Source organism: Patella vulgata, chromosome 9, assembly GCF_932274485.2.
Source record: "Patella vulgata chromosome 9, xgPatVulg1.2, whole genome shotgun sequence".
Classification (NCBI taxonomy): Eukaryota; Metazoa; Mollusca; class Gastropoda; family Patellidae; genus Patella; species Patella vulgata.
In genome coordinates, this window is record NC_065887.2 from 42231957 (window position 1) to 42252771 (window position 20815).

General features: G+C 34.1%; 1 protein-coding gene across 6 annotated transcripts in view; it reads right to left on the reverse strand.

Moving 5' to 3' along the window:
- Window positions 1-20815, reverse strand: part of LOC126831533 (integrin alpha-V) — a 93443-nt gene that overhangs the window by 39691 nt on the left and 32937 nt on the right. For 4 of the 6 annotated variants that reach the window (XR_008789230.1, XM_056103180.1, XM_056103182.1 and 1 more), the window contains 2 exons: window positions 12777-12897; window positions 6560-6642 (listed from right to left, as the gene is read on the reverse strand). Coding sequence is in view for 4 of the 6 variants with exons in the window: in XM_056103180.1 (XP_055959155.1) it covers window positions 6560-6642; window positions 12777-12897 (204 nt within the window). In the remaining 2 variants the exon portion in view is untranslated. Of the gene's footprint in view, window positions 1-6559; window positions 6643-7494; window positions 7575-12776; window positions 12898-20815 lie in introns of all 6 variants that reach the window. The other 2 variants (XM_056103181.1, XM_050562076.1) reach the window with 1 other exon arrangement.

Consider the following 20815-nt stretch of genomic DNA (forward strand, 5'->3'; position numbering starts at 1 on the left):
AAAAAATTCAAATGTTACATGTCCATTATTCATATGAGATTGGTTATTTGAGTTGCATTACCAATAAGTCCATAGAACAGGTTAATATTCCATTCCTCGCCAATGTGTAACTATCTTTTTTGGAAAAGTATTAATAGATAAACTTTCATGTTTGAGTTTTCTTTTGCTTTGAATATGAAAAATGTTAATTTTCTGGACATGTAACATCCTTGGATCTAATACACAGAAATGAATCTTAAACATAAAGATTTGTGATATTCAACGCAAGCTTTTAACTACATTATATGCTGTGAAACCTCTTCATAAAGAGAAAAAAAGTTGTAAAATTCTTAGATGGAAAGTTCACAGGTTGAATTAAAAATAAAAGTGCACATGGCTTGCAGAATAAATTTCATTCAGACAGAGTGAGAGAGCGAGTGAGAGAGAGCGACTGAGAGAGCGACTGAGAGAGAAAGAGAGTTTATGTCCACTCAACACAAACAAGGTAATTTTGGGACTAATATGTCTATTTTAATAATTTAGCAATGGAAGAAAACCAATGGGATTAGGCTTGTGACCTGGTCAAAAGCTTAAGAGTAATACCATGTCATGTGACTTCATGACACAGATCTTATGATCTAAAGTACCATTAGGCCACGTCCCACATTATAACAGTATGTCGAATGTGACTGAGACGTGGATTGAACTAAGTTCCATGTGATGCTGTTCATGGGACATTCATTGAACCCAGTTACCTACTCATCATTTTGCAAATGTTTTACACAGCACAATTATTTGATAATTACAAACAGGACTTCAATATGAACAGATTTCACAGTATCATCAAATTAAGCTTTAATTTTGTTTTTGTTTTAAACAAAATCTACATCAATTCTAAAATCTAACATTTACATTACAATATTCATCAAATTCATATTTTGTTCTAAAAAAAAATACCTAGATTTTGGAACTAACAGACCCAATACGTTCTAAATAGAAGCTTGCATTGAAACATTTTGCACATAGATGCAGAATTAATCTTTTCTTTTTTTTGAAGAAAGCATGGAACTTCACATGAAGATTATGGTAAATGCAGACATCTGTTTTGGTTTTTTCCTTGGTCAAATAATAAGAGAGCTACTTTTGGTACAAGTCTAGAATCTCAACCATGACTCAATAATCGACCTAAAACATTGTCATTAAACAACTCAGAGTCCCAAATCAAAGGGGTTTTAATTCTTTTAAGTTTTTCTACAACCTCAAGATGGCAGTACAGCATCATTATTACTTACGAATAGCTGACATATTAGTAGACTGAGGAGAAAACCAAGATGGTGTAGCACTGAAAGAAAACTGAGAGGCAAGACTGAAAACAGAGGCAAGGAACAACGGCGTAGAGGGTTAAGGACACAACCTAAAAAAATATTTCTTTTGTGACCTCTGCAATCCTTTAACAAATTCCTGTGCCTCTGTTATTATCAAACAAGCCAGAAGCAATGTTGTTATTTAGTAGTAACTTAATTCAAGTATTTCTCGTGTTACTGGTCCCTGCGGATGTGTAATTTATGATGTATTATAATAAAGCTGGTAGTTAATGAAGCTTCATGTAGCAACATACAAAACAAAAACAATCACAAAACATGTAACATTTACATCTACTACATTTAACAGACAGATTGGAATCCCAGTTTCACCAGATATGACAACTACATGTATATAAGATTTATATGCCTGTGTCTACTAGGCCGTGATCAAAATGACTATAGTCACTTAATACTGGGCCTGATGACAAACGTATAAAACAGTACCAGTAGCATTGTTGCTGCATGTGTGTATCGTAACAAGTTGGTTGCGAAATAATTTGAGTGGGTGTGAAACAGAGTGGGTCGAGAACAGTATGGGTGTGGTGGAACGCAATTGGTGTGCAACAGGGTAGGTGTGCAACAGAGTGGATGGATAACACAATGGGTGTGCAACAGAGTGGCTGTGCAACAGAGTGGCTGTGCAACAGGTTGGGTGTGCAACAGAGTAGATGGAGGAAACAGAGGATGTAGAAAAGGTGGGTGTGCAACAGAGTAATTGAAGAACACAGTGGGAAAAGAGTGGGTGTAGAACCAAAGGACCAATTTATTGTTGTAAAGAAGGTAGGTGTGTTGGACAGAAGATGACTATTGTTGATAGATAGCGTTAGATCAGAGTGGGGCATTACATTCAGGAAAGAACGAGAATAGAGTGTGACACTTCCTCGACATATCTCTACCAGACCAGTTCAGACAGAGACATCAAGTCTTGTTGAAGTGTATGGGAGTATTACATAAAACGGAGACATAGCATTTGTCTGTCAAGATTATTAATCTAAAAATATGGAACATAAAAAAAAATAGATAATTTTGTAAGTTAAACCTTCGGTAGACAGATTAATTGGTTTGACGCTCGATTCCAGTCTCCGTGGCTTCAGAGTAAAGATTAAAGTGTCTTGAAGACAACTCTATAGATCGATTATCCAGTCAATATTTCTAGATGAGGATCATTATAGTCATTAGTGTTCTTCAAGCCATCCATTACCAATGGTTGTTATGCCTGGTTATTGTGTTATTTAAACTTTAGGGGTCGTTAAAGTTCCATTTGATAACCGTACAATAATCATTGTAGAAAAAAATGGCATCGATTCAATGGAATAATAAACCCATTGAGGATAATTGTGAAGGAGGGCATCAAACCTTAAAACACTTATTGATATAATCATACAGGGAAAAATTACCCCGATTATAGATTCACCAATTGGGAAGGTAGTAAATTTACTCAAATCTATAAGCTTGTTTATTTTTTTAAAATAAAGATTAGGTATTCCATTTCCTAAAATTGATAAATTTCTTTATTTTTTTGAAAATTTCACTAGGAGTTTCATTACCTAAAATTTATAAGTTTGTTTATTTTTTAAATAAGAATTCAATTAGTCAAATTGTGATTTATGAAGGAGTGGGAGAATATACCGAGGTAAGGATCAATTGTGATTTAAGAAGGAGTGGGGGAATATACTGAGGTAAGGATCAACAATATTGAAGAAATATTTAAAAGAGAGAGAGAGAGAGAGAGAGAGAAATGGGGTTTAACGTCCACTCGACACAAACTAGGTCATTTCGGGACTAACATATGGTTTAATTTTATTTCAATAATTCGCTTGCACGTAGGGGTCTTTAGCAGTGGGAGGAAACCGGAGGACCCGGAGAAAACCCATGAGGTTGGACAGGCGACACTACTCCTTGTCACATACAACCGTGGACTCGAAACCACGCTAGTTGACTCAATGACAGGCTTTATGATATAGCGCGCACATGCTAATCATTCGGCCATCAAACCCCCCATATTTAAACGAGAGTAAGGGGATAGATCTGAGCTTAAAAGGAATGGTGCGGTGCTTAAGGGAAAATGTTCACGGTTTTCATCAGAGGAAAGAAGAAATTTAGTACTGTTCTTTTTTAAGTAAGTGGGTGGTAAATTGAGGATTGTGTAAAGTCTTGTGATTAGGTTCATGCAATATTCTACTATAAATATAGCAAGAATAACATATATCTAAGAATACTGATTGATGGTGAAATATACATCAAATGAAACATGTATTAATTACATAAAAGATGTGCATTATAATCAATCTGAAACAGAAAAAATATTGCTACTAATTACTGATGAAAGGATGTGACAAGTTGTTCTGTGACATATAAGGGTTTTGTATGACGGATGATTATGTACTTTTAATGATGAGATGTTTTGTATGCTGGAGGATGAACTGTAATGAGCATTAATTAGATATGTATCTATCTACTCCTGTAATTATTTTAATATCTAACATCTATACACAAAACATATATATATATACAATAGGGTGTTATTATGTAGCCCAGTATTATTTATACAATAGGGTGTCATTATGTAGCCCAGTATTATTTGGGGTCCAATGACTATACCTGTGTCCTGTACTACTGTAAGAGAGGGAAGGATTGGGGGCTCTAGACCCCTGATCCTCGCCTCAATTTTACTAATTCATTAACAACATAAATTTACAACCAAAAAAGGGTCCACAAACTATGTGAGAACTTTTTAAAACTTCTTTAGGGTCCCCCGAGCCAAACATACTTGCAGACTCCTTCTTAGTCCCCACGACATAAGAGGGCCGTACTATATACTGGAAAACACTGGAAAACACCGGAAAACACCATTTTAAACTGAATAGTGCCTTCCACTAATTCATACCACCCTGATGCCAGCATTACTTGGTCCAAAACCGCACACAGAGGACCAGGCTCCGGGTTACCTATTTAGGGTGTTTTCCGGTATTTAGGATGTTTTCCGGTATTTAGTGTTTTTCCGGTGTTTTCCGGTATTCAGTGTAAAATGGTGTTTTCCAGTTGTTTTCCGGTGTTTTTTGGTGTTTTCCGGTATATAGTACTGCCAACATAAGACCCTTATATTTGCTGATTTTAGAATCCACTGACTACCACTGTAAGGTTGATATCGTTGACTAAGTAATAAATATAACTGTTATAAATGAAAATATACGACACTAATAGATCAAAGTCATCAGTTTATATACATAATGTGTATTAGTTAGTTAAAATTGTTAGTAATCAGGCAGTAGTCATTAAGAGGTGTTATGTCACTAAGGTGTTAAAACTGTGACTATTGAATGATATACACCACTATTGGTTAGGTTTGTGTATTCAATAGTGATGGGTGTTATAAATAGTCACATTTTTACAGCTAGTTACACACTTGCTTATTAATGACAACTGTATAATTTCTAACCACTTTCTATACATACTAAACATTAGTTTAGAATACTGACCACTTATATGATTTCATGACAAAAATTGTCATTACTAAAAGGCCTGGCTTTATTAGTCAACAGTATCAGCTTACACGTGTACACCAGTGTTATAACCGGACCCCCTATACATGTATATTATACACAACTAGCGTTGTAACCTATCACTCTTAATTATCCACGTCACACATTATCCATAGATACACAAACACTCTTAAATTGTTTTTGTCCTTATTTTGATCCACAGTTTTATTTCCCTGACATCGGCGGAACCAAAAATATCAATTATTCATTTACCCTGTTGTTTTCCTGGTAAATATTGACCTGGTTATGAATCGTGATATGAATCGTATCATAGCACCTGAATCACAATACGTATTGCAATACCTGAATCGCAATATGTATCGTATCGTGACTGCAGTGGCAATACGCCGCACTATACACAATGACTTCACTACTTCACTAAAGGTGCTGTTCGGACAATGAATGGCGCTATTATAGTGAAGTCTTAGTGTTTAGTACTATTTTTCTAGTTTAATTAAAAAATTATATTTTCAACAGAAACCTGTGTTAATATGTAAAATTTGTTTTGTGTTTTTTTTAAAATAACATAATGCTGGTTCATACAAATTTCATGCAAAACGTTGACTAAAATAAAACACACTGAAACAGACATTTGCCTTAAAATATACAAATTTTAAAACGCATAATTTCATTTACTCCCGTTTGGTAGTGTGCATTCATTCAAAAGTCAAAACATTTCAAAATGGCAGACAGCAGTGATTAAGATTTTATGTCACAGACATACTTTCATACAGTACAAATGTATACCATCATATGATATCACAAAATTCACGGAAATGGACGCTTAAAGACAATTTGACCACAAAACCACACCACAAAAAAAATTGATAAAAAAACAAAAATAAATAGTATATAAACCATCACCAATGACATCAAAACCATTTTTTAAAAACCAAAACCGGGAAAACATGAAATAAATCTAATCAAATAAAAAAATAATTTAAAATAAAATAAATATCAAAAAAATTCAAACCAAAAACTAAAAATCTAATCTACTATGAAAACCACCACACACTTGGCTAGAACTCATTGATATAGATATATTATTATCATATGATAAAGGTATAATAACAAATCATGTCGCAGGTATTTAAATATCTATAAACCCTATTATTTCCTTTTGGGACAGGAAGTAATCATCTTGCTGTTTTCTGCTTGGGTGGGTGACGCACCTCGAAAAAATCCTAAGGCTCCGTCACTTCAATACGATCGACATTATACTGTGCATGGTTAATCTCTGGACAATCGATTGACAGATTTCAATTTTTGATATGACGCCACAATTTCAAGATGACAGAGATGACGTCATGCTCGGATCCCGGTTCATATAGTTTATACCAGCCTATAAATGTATGTAAATATTTATAGCCCCCTTTCTTAACTAAAATAAGCCCTTAACATCCTCTGAAATTTCAAATCTTCATGCATATTCTTTTGTTATATTACCAAATTGAAATAATTAATCACTTTTAGAGGTAGACAGCTTATTCATCTTACCAATTAAAAAACATTTTTTTAAAAAACCTAGTTCTTATTCAAAATTAATGCAATCATTCTAAAACACTTTTTTTTATCTCCCCATATCGTTCTTCAATAATGTATCATTTTATTCAATTTATCATGGAATTATTGTGGACTTTATTTTCAGGAATATAATTTCTGAATAAAACTTACATTTGTAATGGATGCGGCAAGTCCAACTTGACAATACCCTTGTCGATCAAACTGGTCTCGAAATCGTAGTCGACTGTCTACCGCTACAAAATGTTTATAAATATTTGCGTACCGTAACAGATCGTCGGCTATGTACGCCATATGATATGGTTCACCATCAAAAGATTTCACAAGAATTACACTTTATTAACATGAACGTTTTTGAATTAAAAACATTTGAATTTTAAATTCTTTGATTATCGATCACCATCAACAGATTTCACAAGAATTACACTTTATTAACATGAATGTTTCTTGAATTAAAAACATTTGAATTTTAAATTCTTTGATTATTGATGATGGTGAAACATTCACAGCATTTCTTCCTCCAGCAGCAGAGAAAGGGGGAATGAGGGGGGAATATACACCAAATACCGTAAAAAAATATAATTAAAACAGCTAAAAGGAAAACAAGATCTACTAGCAAGACGCAACTACAACAAACCCCCATCTACGTAAAACATATATATATATATATATATATATATACTGCATGACAATCATTCATTAACAGACGGTCTTTCTATATATATATATAGCAACAAAAATGGAGGTAAAGAAATCCTTGAAGTTTTATGTTAGAAGCAAACTATGCATTATAGCGTGTATTTTTATGTTTATTTTTGTCTATACACAATAAAAACACCTTCTCATTTGCCTGTTGTCATTCTAATTGACATAACATTTAATTTGAAAGAAATTTTGTTTTTCCTTTTTTGTCCAGGCCCAAAATACTGACCACATTTTAAATATTTTTGTTTTGTTTTTATATTTTGCAGCGAAAAATATATTGCTCTTATATTTACAACTTTGTCCTCCATTTTTGTTTGCAACTAGAATCCGTCTGGAAAGGGATGATAGTTCTGCAGCAAGAAATGAGATGAAAGAAGACTTACTGCAGCGAATGATGCGGACATGCCAGCCTGACAGTAACCCTGTTTATGATATTGGTCGGAAACCCAGCTTCGGTCTACAGCTATATATAAAACCCATGCAAAATGAGGTGAAAGTTAGTGGGTAGCAAAATACACACACGACACATCGTTAAAATAAAACAAATAAAAAGTGATTTATACAAAGAATAAATAAATATATCATTACAAAAATTAATACTAAAAAAAGACTGTTGGAAAACTATACACAATCACATTCGTACATTCTTCGTTATTTCAACCAAGAAAAACAAACCAAAAGATCAAAGGTAGATAATCCCTTGGTTTGGATTCCATCGCATCAAAAATATTTTTAACTAACACTTAAAGATGCCACTGTTTATCTTTTTGACAGAGAATGTTGAATCTTGTGAAATTTTCAATTCATTATATCTTTGTAATTACTGAACGGAATTAAAGAGATGGAGAGAGAGAGAAATGGGGTTTAACATCCACTAGGTCATTCATGACTAACATGGACCAATTCTATTTCAATATTTCACTTGCACTCAGTAGTCTTTACCACAGAGAAAACTGGAGGACCTGGAAAAAACCCACGGGGTTAGTGTTTCAAGTCTGGCATCGACACCATGTGACTTGACTCAAAGACAGACCTAACAATCTAAATCGCTTGACAACTCGGTGACCCACCCCACTCAGATCTTGGTGTTTCCATGCACCCATTTTGATATGCAAGTAACTTTATACTCCGAAGTAAATTTTCCAACAGTCTTCAGTAGTCTAGGCATAGAGTAAAACATGCTATTTGGTCTGTATAAACATGTAAATATGTATAAATAAATTAAAAAAAAAAAAAAAAAAGAAGACAACACATTTTAAAAAAAGATTTACGTATATAAAATGTACAATAAACAAATTTTGAAAGAAAAGGCCAAAGATTTTAAAAATAGACAATTGGAAATATGGTGGACACTAATTTGACAACAGTTGACAAGAACAACACAACGTTTAAAAAAAAATATCATAAAACAAGAGAAATTTTCTTTTCAAATTCAATTTTAAAAAAAACAAAAACATGCAATAAAGACCAAAAAGCATTAAAGCCACAGCTTACTAAATAGTTTTTAAATGTAATAATATTATATTCAATCTGTTTTTGATAAAGAAATATCTTTGGCCATTTTATTGGATCTTTCCAATGTTTGTGAGGGATTACTTAATTATCCTATATTTTAAGCTAATCTAATTCTAGAATTATGTCTATGTTTTAAGGTGGGCTAAAATCTACAAGCATCAGCAAAAGTTTTCTAAGACTTTTTATTTTAAACCAATGATAATCTAACAATATTTTCAAAGCAAAAGAAATTTCAATTTCTAAGGAAAATGTTTTTTTTTTTTAAAAGATGTTTTATAACATCGGCAGCAATTTTATGTTTATTGTATAATTATCTTGATAAATGTAACATTTAATTCTGAATTCAGAGAGAGAGGGAGAGTGAAATGGGGTTTCACGTCCAGTCAACACAAACTCCGGTCATTTCGGAAATAACACGTAGTTCCAATTTATTTCAATAATCAACTTACGTAGGGGTCTTTCTTGAGCAGAGGGCCGAAAATGGAGGACCCGCAGAAAACCAAAGAGATTGGACATGCAACACTACATACACGCTGGGAATCGAAACAACGCCACTAAGACTCAGTGACATACCCAACTCCCCTTCTGAATTCAGTGTATGATACATTTATGGTTGTAATTTCCTGGCATCTTACCATTGGTTTTTCTACAAAACTATTTCTAAATACTTTGCTTTTAGCATCATCCTTCAATGCATCTATTTCTCTACATCAAACTAAACTATACTGTTGGTATAGGTTCATTAGGGATAATTGGGGGAGTGGAGGGCACTACCATAGTAACAATATGATATATCACTACTCTGCATTGTAACAATTCATAGTAATATATCACTAGGGTATCAAGATATATATCACTATTGAATTATATAATAGTATTAAACTGTTGTATTAATATATCACTATGGCAACAATATATCACTATAGCAACAATATGTTACTAGGTGATAACAAACTTTTATATGTACATAGCAACATTGTTTCCAGTTAAAAGTACCAAGTGATGTGGGGACCTACAAAGAAATTCTGAATCAAAAACAGATTGTATTCAAATATGACAAGTGTAAAATATAGGTCACTCTGTGGTAAAATACTACACACCCTTCGTAACAACAGCAACCAGTAAATACAATGATATATTATAGAAATATACAGTTTATAGTATGGCTGTCAAAACAATTCTTTATATGGCAATACCGATCTGCCAAAATACATTTAAACTAGAAATTATTAACACACTTAAATTTGAATTAAAAATATTTTTTTTGCCGAGTTTTTCGAAGCCATTACTGTAAATGTATATAACTATCTACATCATAAGTATAATTTGTGCAGTGCTTTGTTTATTACATGATTATATTATAACTATATGATGTCATGTATCATGGTTTATTGAAGGGTAAATTATAACTATATGATGTCATGTGTTTATTACAGGGTATATTATAACTATATGATGTCATGTGTTTATTACAAGGTATATTATAACTATATGATGTTATGTGTTTATAATAGGGTATATTATAACTATATGATGTCATGTGTTTATTACAAGGTATATTATAACTATATGATGTCATGTGTTTATAATAGGGTATATTATAACTATATGATGTCATGTGTTTATAATAGGGTATATTATAACTATATGATGTCATGTGTTTATAATAGGGTAAATTATAACTATATGATGTCATGTGTTTATTACAGGGTATATTATAACTATATGATGTAACATACCATGGTGTTTATGTAAATGGCTACATGTATTATATTAAACAATGTATATGTAATAATAGGTGTACTATTTTGTTTTGAAGAAAAGAAAATGTTTTCTCAACTCAACTAGAATTTAACAGCCCTATTTAATTCCTACCAGTAGTAAAAGGTTTTAAGTGCATCATTTTGAAACTTTCACAGTACGTAATAACTTGAGTGCACATTAAGTAGACTATTTGCCCGGTCCCCTCCCCTCAAAAAATCTCGTATTTAAATTAGCAGCAAAAACCACACCTGATTTTCTTAAATTTTAAATATCTAAATGGTAGTCAGATTCTTGATTCTGAATTAAACATTGCTCTTAGATTCTAGATGGTAAGTTGAGATATAATTTTTTATATTTATTAATAATAACCTATCTCTACTATAATATATGTACTGTATTAATTGTATGGAAAACTTTATTATTATAAGTATCGGATATGTAAATGATTATTAATGGACGGATTATTTTTAGTTTTCTATTAATGTATGTCAACACAACGGTGAATCTTACTTTCTGATTTTTAATTCACAGATTCTGACCATCAAATTGTATTATAAATAATTTCATTCCAAGATATTTGTAACAGCCTGTCTGGGTTATCACATGTGGCTAAACTGTTTTTGGTGAGAAAAAATGAAGCACAAGATTCAGAACATACTGCACAATAAGACATGGTATGTTTTATTCTTCCTAGAACACTTGATACCACCTCTCATTTATTAGCAAGTTCACACAGCTAATATTATTTCATTATACATTAATTTACTTTATGAAAGAAAGATCCACATGCCTGGATGACGACAATGTTTCCATACGATATAAATACGGCCATATAAAAATGGCTACAATACTTGAATGGACAGATGGTCGATCAGAATGGCTGTGAAAATATTACAACATTAGATCAAATAGTCTTGATTGTCAGGTCAGCCTTAAAACACTAAATTACTCTATGTTCATGATGCAATTAAGTCTCGTCTAATGGCTTATGTCAATTATGTTCTGTTATTTATGGTTCATTTCTCAAGATTGTTAAATCAAAAATAGTACCAAATCAAAGTTATTGTTTTTTTAATTATCTTTCGCTGATCACATAATGCTACTTTCATGCTGTAACAGTAAATCGTGTTGTCAAAAACAGTTTTATAATTATTAGCACAGCAGTTAATTGACAAGAATTTTAGTATCCAAATTATCTCATGATGTCTGTCAAATATTAATTTGATTAGAAAACTAACTCTTTCAAACAATTTGGCATTGGTGTTATTATCAGTCAAAACTTTTCATACATATGAATTTTAAATTGAATCAACAATGAGTTTATGAAATCTGAATGATTAGATAAAACAATATTATTGAACTGAACCAAGGTTTCCGTATTTCAATACACACCTTAAACAATTTTATAAAAGTTTTATTAATGTGATCCAGTTTTTGAAATGTGCCTTATTTCAGAAAACCTAATATTTCTATAATGGCTGAATGCTAAAATCTGTGTTATTTATCACTTTGCCAATGAATAGTTTTCTATTAAAGATGCATTATGTAATAGCTAAATCTGACTGTTACAAGTCTGGCTTCTGTCTTCAAATGTTATGTAAATTATTTTTTAGACATTTGTTCACAACCCATTATTTCTATAGGAAATTGGACGGCTGAGATATTAAATGGATAATAACATTCTGGATCGTTGCGACTTTGTTTATCATCGTTGCAATGATACTTGACAATTGAGTCTATCTACACAAGTCAAAACTTAGCTCAGAATAAAGTAATCCGATTGATATTTACAATTTATTTATTTTTCATTATCTATTCTTGAACTATTATAGCAAGAACGACAAGCTCTTTAAACCTTACATAATGCATCCTTAAACTATGTTTTATTTTTTGTAAAATCAGACATGGTAACATGTATATAAATAACCTGATATGATTATGGGATATATTTATAGTAAGTGACTGTTGATCTTCTGTTCTCTGGTAAAACACCAGACAGATCTGTCTGAATGATGAATGTAAAGTTGGTAAATGAAATATTTGTTGGTTAGAAAATTCCGCTGAGTAGTGTGATCTCAAAAATACAGCACTTTCACTGGGTAATGTGATGTCAAAAATACAGCACTTTCACTGGGTAATGTGATGTAAAAAATACAGCACTTTCACTGGGTAGTGTGATGTCACAAATACAGCACTTTCGCTGAGTAATGTGAGAAACCTAATCTTTTCCCCAATGAAGTCTTGGTTGAATAAACCAATTACAGATTAGGATACACAATAAGAAACAGACTTTAATGATTTTGGTTTGCTTCAAGATATCAACGAGACAGTTTGACAGATTGATCTGTCCGTCTGCTCAAGTTGTATTTTGTTCGATTCATCTTACCTGTTCGACATGGTGAAAATTCCTCATACGTTGTCGTGGACGCCTTTGCCACAAAACATGTACCTACTGGTTCTCTTTTATCAAATGTTGTAGAAAAATATGTATATCGTGGAGCACACGCCTGAAAAGAAAAGATAGAGAATTATTATCCAGAAATGAATCAATGCAATAGAATGTTTCCGGCCCCCACTCCAGCACTACAAATTAACAACCTGATTTTGGTTGGTCATCACAATCTATGGGGTTCTAGTCAATCAAAAATTGTTCCATATTTCAAGTTTGTGATGCCACACCTCACTGCCCCCACTTAGGTGCCACCAATCAACAGCTTGGTTAGGTTGGGTCATCACAGTCTTTAGAGTCCATTAAAATTATTCATGTGACCCCTCGCACCCCCACTCTGATGCCACAACTACACAATGATGACGTCTTAAATTAAAGTTAATCTTTATGAATACCGTTGAAATGTCCACGGATATTAAAATTTAATAATTCATCGTTAATTTTTAGAGAAAAATTCATTTTCTAATATCTAAAAGAGAGAGGCAATGTAAAATGAAGGGAGGATAATTATATAAAATAATAAATTTAGTATTTATTGATGTTGCCATGACTATATCATTATCACTTAATTTATAAGATATAAACAAACAAAGACATTAACCATGGTGGAGAATTAATAAACGTCTTTTATATAAAATAATGTGAGAGTTGGTGATTATTGCAACTATCAATCTTACTGTATTTAAAGCTGAATTCTTCATTAAATATAATATATTTCTATTTGATCTTTGAAATTAAGAGTGGGACAGGGGTAGGTGAATGGTCTAACGCACTCACTTTAGATTATAAGGTCTTGTCAAGTGGCTGGGTTTTGATCCTTATATGACCTTCCCCTACAAGCCATACAGTGTGCTATGAGGGAAACGTTGCCCAGACAGCAGCACTATGGCCTACTTTTATTTGTAATTACAACTGTCAAGGGCTCCTTTACGTGCATGCTTATGTGTACACAGGACAAGGGGGAACCACGTTGGAAAATCCTGATGAGCTTTCTCTGCCAGCACTGGAATCGAACACTGTGACTGTTAGAGTAATTCAGTTTCAATGTTTACTATGACGTTATGATATTGCTATAAAAGTATTTATATAACAAGAAAGATATTATTAAGATACAGAGAAGATTGGATGTTGTAGAGAAAGATAAGTTGCCAGGCAATGAAACATATGCCCACAGCAGGGGTGTCGCATATTTCCAAAGATCAGATATCAGGAAGCACACATTTTATATATATATCCTACATTACTCTGGCCGAAATGGCAGCAAAACACATTTGTGGCTATCTAATTTGTAAAATGTGCGCATTTCATGTCTCTCCCTCATTCAGCACATCAGATTAAAATACATAGACACAATCTTTACTGAACATAAATGTCACATGATGGAAGAATTACAATCATAATTCCAAGCCATTAGGAACAGCTCATTCAAGTTCTTATTTATATGACAATATTTTACAAGCACATGTAAAATTGTATTTTGTAATCCATACGATGTTGACAGTGTAATCAAAGAAACATGTAATACTCTCTAGTTACTCATCTTTTCTTTTAATTATTAGGGGTCACGTTGGCTAAGTGGATAAGACGCTGGCTCGCTAGCCTGGAGGTCGGGTGTTCGATCCCTGCATTGGCCGAGAAAGTTCATCCAGATTTTCCAGCGTGGTTCCCCCCTGTCAGTGATGCAGGACGGAGGGCCTGACAAGGACAGCTGTCTAGTCGTTCGGGGGGTTAAGTTGGGGGGGGGGTTAAGTTGGGGGGGGGGGGGTAAGTTGGGGGGGGGGGGGAAGAAAAACTGAGGTTCCGTGTATACATTGGCATGCATGTAAAAGATCCCTTGGTTTATGGAATTCGATATAAGAGTAGGCCATAGTGACACTGCCCGATCAGAATTTCCCTCATAGCACACTGTATGGCGTATGCCCGTCTTCATTAGCCCAGTCGGAGCAGAACAGTAGGACATTAAACCCCATTTCATGTCACTTCATTTTAATGATTAAGGGGTGTTGAGTGGCCGAATGGTTTAAGCCTTCACTTTAGATCACAAGGTCTGTCATTGAGTCAAGTGGCGTGATTTCGATTCCCTGCTTGGAGTAGTATTGCCTGTCAAACATCATGGGTTTTCTCCGGGTCCTCTGGTTTCCTCGCACTGCTAAAGACCCCATGTGTTAGTCCCAAAATGACCATGCTTGTTTCAAGTGGACGTTACACATCATTTCTCTAGACTTAAAATCTGTACACAACAAAATCAACAATTTATATAAATATTACAGTAAATATTATGTAAATAGCACAATTTGACTGTTTAACAAAAAGGTCAAAGTTGACCTGCAAACAAATAAAACATATACACTTATTCAGATAATCACAATATTGTCACAGTATGTGCTACTGCTGTCCTCAACTCTCTAAATGTCAAACTTATTTGTGATTACGTTAACACATGGTCCCATAAACTGTTTACATACAAACAACCAATGTTAAATATCTTTCTTGCTGCTTGGTATTTGTGTCACAGAAGTTATCTTAATTCAATTCGGAAGGCACTTATCACTTTCTTTTATATGTAGTATTTAAAAAATGGCGATCAGAAGCTTTCTATATTCTCTGTCTACTTGAACACAAATGTGATTTTATTATCCCTTTTTTTTTTAAATGTCTTCAAACTTAGAAACAAAGGTTAGATTGAATGGAGCTACTGTTTGATAACATTAATGCATTTAAGTGCAAAAAAATATAAAACATTATAGACTGTGTTGTGTAATCTGTCAGGCAGATGTTTGTAGCCTCAGAGCAGGTGGGGAAATTTACTAACATATATATGGTAAATTTTATCTCAATAAATCGCTTGCCCATAGGGGTCTGTTTTAGTGGGAGGGAACTGAAGGACTTGGAGAAATCCAATGAGGAGACGACCCTGTCTACTCCTCGTCATGTGTGAGGATCGAAACCATGGAACTTGACTTAATGACGGCCTCCCAATACCCCTGGAGGAAACCACACAACCACCCAACACACTTGGAGGAAAGGAAAGAAATGGCGTTTACTGTCTTGTATAATGGTATAGTTAGGTCATCATGTGACTAACATTTGATACGTTATTATTTTCTGTGGCTATATGTATGCGATTTTAGAGAAATAGAATTTAGCCTAGGGAGTGGTGTTTTCGTCAATTAGCCTTCAAATAAAATTGCTACAGGATCTTTTACATGGGACTTCAGGTGAGGAGGGGGGATGCGGGGCAGGAGACGGAGGGACACATCCTCATCGAATCTTTCATGAATATTTATATATTTAGCATTCAATGATTAAAGTTTAATATGTATTTTTCGTATTTTATGTAAATGTTTTAAACTCAAAAATCAACAATTCTACTGCTGATTGTTTATTTTATCAACCACTCTGACACAATGATTAAAAGCTTCCATGGCCTTCAACACATGGTACCTACATGACATAGGATATCTAATTACTATGTTTCAAAATAGAAATAACATAAGATATTGGAGATATTATGTTCCAACCATTTCTTTTATCAAATGAATCATCAACATGCTGTGTTAGAAGATCTTATAGTGATCACTTAATATGGCATCTGTTAAATTTGGCTCCAATAAAATGTTTGGTTCTTTCAAGTTGCTTGTTGTTGTTAAGTTTAATGGAGATCAAAGGCGTGGATTTGTCATAACTTTTTTTTTGGGGGGGGGGGGGGGAACGGACGAACCCTGGAACCTTTCATTACCAAACCAAAATAATAATTACGAACAGTTTACCAGTGTTATTTCGATGAAAGCTGTAACTAGGGGTAATATGATGACGATATGGTAAAATTGACTACCTACAATTAGGAAGATATCGTGAAGATGAATTACAGTGGTGAAACCCACGGCAGTGGTTAGATAGCCTTCAGAAAAGGCCATTCATGTGGATATAAACCTGAAAATCTGTCCTTGCGTTCAAAATCATGGGGGGACAGAGACCTATTCGCCCCTCCCTTCCGATTCAAGAAGGGGAATCCGCCCCCTATTTGTTTTATCCAGCGAATCATCAACTTGCTGTGATTACTTGATATGGCATCCAATAAATTTGGCACTGATAAAAAGTTGGGTTCCTCTGTTAACTTGTTGAATCCATTCCAAGGTTTTTCTTTTTGAAGTTTTGTTGAAGTTTTGTAAAAGTTTGGAGGAGAGGAATGAAGATTCCTAGGTTTTAGTTCATAAAGTTTTGTAAAGACGAAGGGGGGGGGTGGGGGTGGGGGTGGGGGTGGAAGAGAATCCAATATGTAAATAGAGGGACACTAGAGGATCCAATGTCTGATGAGTGGGAGGATCCAACCATAATCTGACCCTCCCAGAAAAGTGAATCACTTTTTACAAGAATAAAGAGAGAGAGAGATGTGGTTTAACGTCCACTCAACACAAACTAGGTCATTTCGGGACTATCACATGGTTTAATTTTATTTCAATAATTGGCTTGTGCGTAGGGGTCTTTAGCAGTGGGAGGAAACCGGAGGACCCGGAGAAAACCCACAAGGTTGGACAGGCGACCCTACTCCTTGTCACGTACAACCGGTGAATCGAAACCCCACCAGTTGACTCAATGACAGACCGTATGATACAGCGTAGTGCGCATGTGCTAACCATTCGGCCATCCACCAGCCCCCCCCTACAAGAATAAACATAAATTGTTTATGACAGAAGTTTACAGTATTATTTGTTTATTTTAAATGTAAATAAATAAGTTTATACTTGCAGATCTATCCCTTACCAAATCTGTTTACAGGAATACATTTTCAACAGAAACATATCAGTATTAATGTCTACAGTTTCTATGGTAACCAGGCATAAAGCCAGGAACCAGTATATATACATGCATCATTCATGTTAGTCAAGATAAAAATAAAGATGACTGATTCTTCCTGTGAGTAAAACAAAAGAAATAAGGATTGGGAAGGCATCTATGATCCAGAACCTATCCCAGCAATTTTCTGATACAAGTCAGTCAGATAATGACTATCTGGTCCTAATGTTTAACTGTCTGTCGTCAGGTATATTTCAGTATGAATACTTCAGTGAAACAAACATTTAACTATATTTGACACCAATTCCACAACTTTTCGTTTACAAGAATTTCAAATTTGTGACCTTATCTAAAATGAAATGAAATGGGTACGTCCGGCTGTTCTGCTCCGACTGGGCAAATGAAGACGGCTTATTTGAAAGTATTTCTCTATATTTTAAATAATAACAGCTACAATAGTATGGGTTATCTTGACAGCAGTAGAGATCTTTCTGAAACTAAACCTGGTGGAATTTTGGGGTAGGACTAGAGATAAGGATTTTTGGATTGAAATTGTCAGCCTTTTCCATCAATTTGTAATACAGGTCTACAGTGAGTATAAATGTTAATACAGAGAAAGACTGACAAAGTCTGGTTTCCAGTCAATTTCACCAGAAGGACTTTCAATCAAGTATTGTCAGTTCTGTTTCTTCATGTCACACTAAATATTAAAGTAGCAGTACCCGTTATTATTGGTTCTACGAGAATAAATGTTCATCTACACGTAACTCTGCAAATCTAAGACCAAATAATCATGAAATGGCCTATTCAGACCTAGTCTTGATATACCCGATACATGTAGATTATCAGTCCATGGTAATCATGTGATATGTGTAGATTATCAGTCCATGGTAATCATGTGATATGTGTAGATTATCAGTCCATGGTAATCATGTGACTAATGTAGATTATCAGTCCATGGTAATCATGTGATACATGTAGATTATCAGTCCATGGTAATCATGTGATATGTGTAGATTATCAGTCCATGGTATTCATGTGATATGTGTAGATTATCAGTCCATGGTAATCATGTGACTAATGTTTTTATGAACTTCCAAATTGTACCCTTAATAACTCAAGACATGTGTTTATTCTATTTAACATAACTTCTCCTTGAAAGATATTATTAATATCAATATTTATATTCTCTAATAGAAACAAGTTGGATGTATTTACCAACGATACCATACTAAAATAATATACCAGTTACTTACAAATATCTGGTGATTAGTTAGATCGTAAAAACGTAAAGTATCTGTGATACCCCAATCGTAAAAAGGTAAAGTATCTGTGATAGCCCAATCAAATAACAAACTCAACTGTTTCACGATCTTCCAGTGTTCATCAAAACTGCTCCTTCTATTGAGCGTTTCAAATCCAGACGTTATATCTAATTTAAAATTGTGTGTAAAAAGCGCATACAGCATACTTTAAGTGTGGAATTGACGCTAAACAAATGTTCATATTGACGGTAATCCAACTGCAAAAATACAGGACATATTTCTATGGAATACAATTACTGTTAATTACTGAACGATGATTCAAATAAGATTCTCTTAACTTGATAGAAACTATAGAGTGACGTACAACTGGGAAATCGAAACCCTGCCAATTGACTTCATGACAGACCCTATGATACAGTGCGCACATGCTAACCATTCGGCCATCCAACGCCCCACAGAAACTATAGAATCCTAGTTGAAAACTCGCTCAGTAATAAACACCATTGTATGTCATAGAATTATATTTCTGTGTACAAACAGAATCTTCAATTGTTTCCATCACATTTAGAATTAAACTGGAAAAACACAGGTAACAATCCTAGTTAAAAATATTGTTATAGATAGAATCATATATTTTTGAATACTATCAAAATCTGGTAACTAAAATTAACAAAGTTCTTTTGTTATAGAAGTTCATAACCAACTGCAATTAAAATCGGGTGATCTGATCGAGCGCAAAAAAGGGCCCTCATTTTAGTCATGTTCACCAGTCTTGGGGCCCTCACTTCAGTCTTTGAAAAAAATATCTTTCTGATCCCTAAAAACCGAGAGTGAAAAGTGAAAACCCAAGGTAGAGTATAAACCAGGAAAATTGAAGATATTAATGGGTGATTTGATGGTGGTAAACAGTCCATGTAAAACTGTAGTTAGACTAGACCTTATGATGAGTTCAACATGAGAAGACAGATGAGTTCAACATGAGAAGACAGATATTTAAATTGGTCATGGCTGGTTTGAGAAGTGTGCTTCCTATTTATTTTATACTTTAGTTTATTTAAAGTACTGATAACATGTGGTGTTTTTGGTTGTCCATATCATATTACTACTGGTATTAATGTATTGATATATGGACTGACAATTCATACAAAAATAAACATAACTTCAAGTTTAAAGCTTGAATATAGGGTCTGTCCAGGTGGTTAGCAGTATGATCTAGGGTCTAATATTGGGTCTATCCAAATGGGTTAGGCAGGCAGTTGTGGTGTATAATATAGATCCAGTGGGTGTATAATATAGACTTGGTGGGTTAGGCAGGTGGAGGTGGTGTATAATATGGACCCAGTGGGTTAGGCAGGTGGTTGTGGTGTATAATATAGACTCGGTGGGTTAGGAAGGTGGAGGTGGTGTATAATATGGACCCGGTGAGTTAGGCAGGTGGTTGTGGTGTGTAATATGGACCTGGTGGGTTAGGCAGAAGGTTGTGTGTTCCAGATAGAATAGTGTAGATCACATAAGCTCCAACGTTAATACAGATACTGAAAATTTGATTCCACAGTTGTATATGAGAAGGAGTAGAATGAACACAAGCGAACCTCTATCATGGTATTTTTTTATGTTTAGTCTACCATCACCAATCTCAGGAACTTATTTTTTGGCTATTTTAATCCCCCATAATGGTTCTCACAGCTGACCACTGACAGTCTGGTCATTTTAACCACTTTCTTCCTTAATATATGACTTGTAGGGTAAGCTGGCTCCAGTAAGGGTTAGAGGTCAAGATGTGATCTCTCAGACTAGGGTTAAAGGTCGCTGTGTAAGGGTAAAAGGAATGTTTAATCAAATGGGTTTAGTTTGTTGACGATATGAAAATGAGAAAAGGTGATCATATAAATAACCCCTGCCAGCACCTGGTCT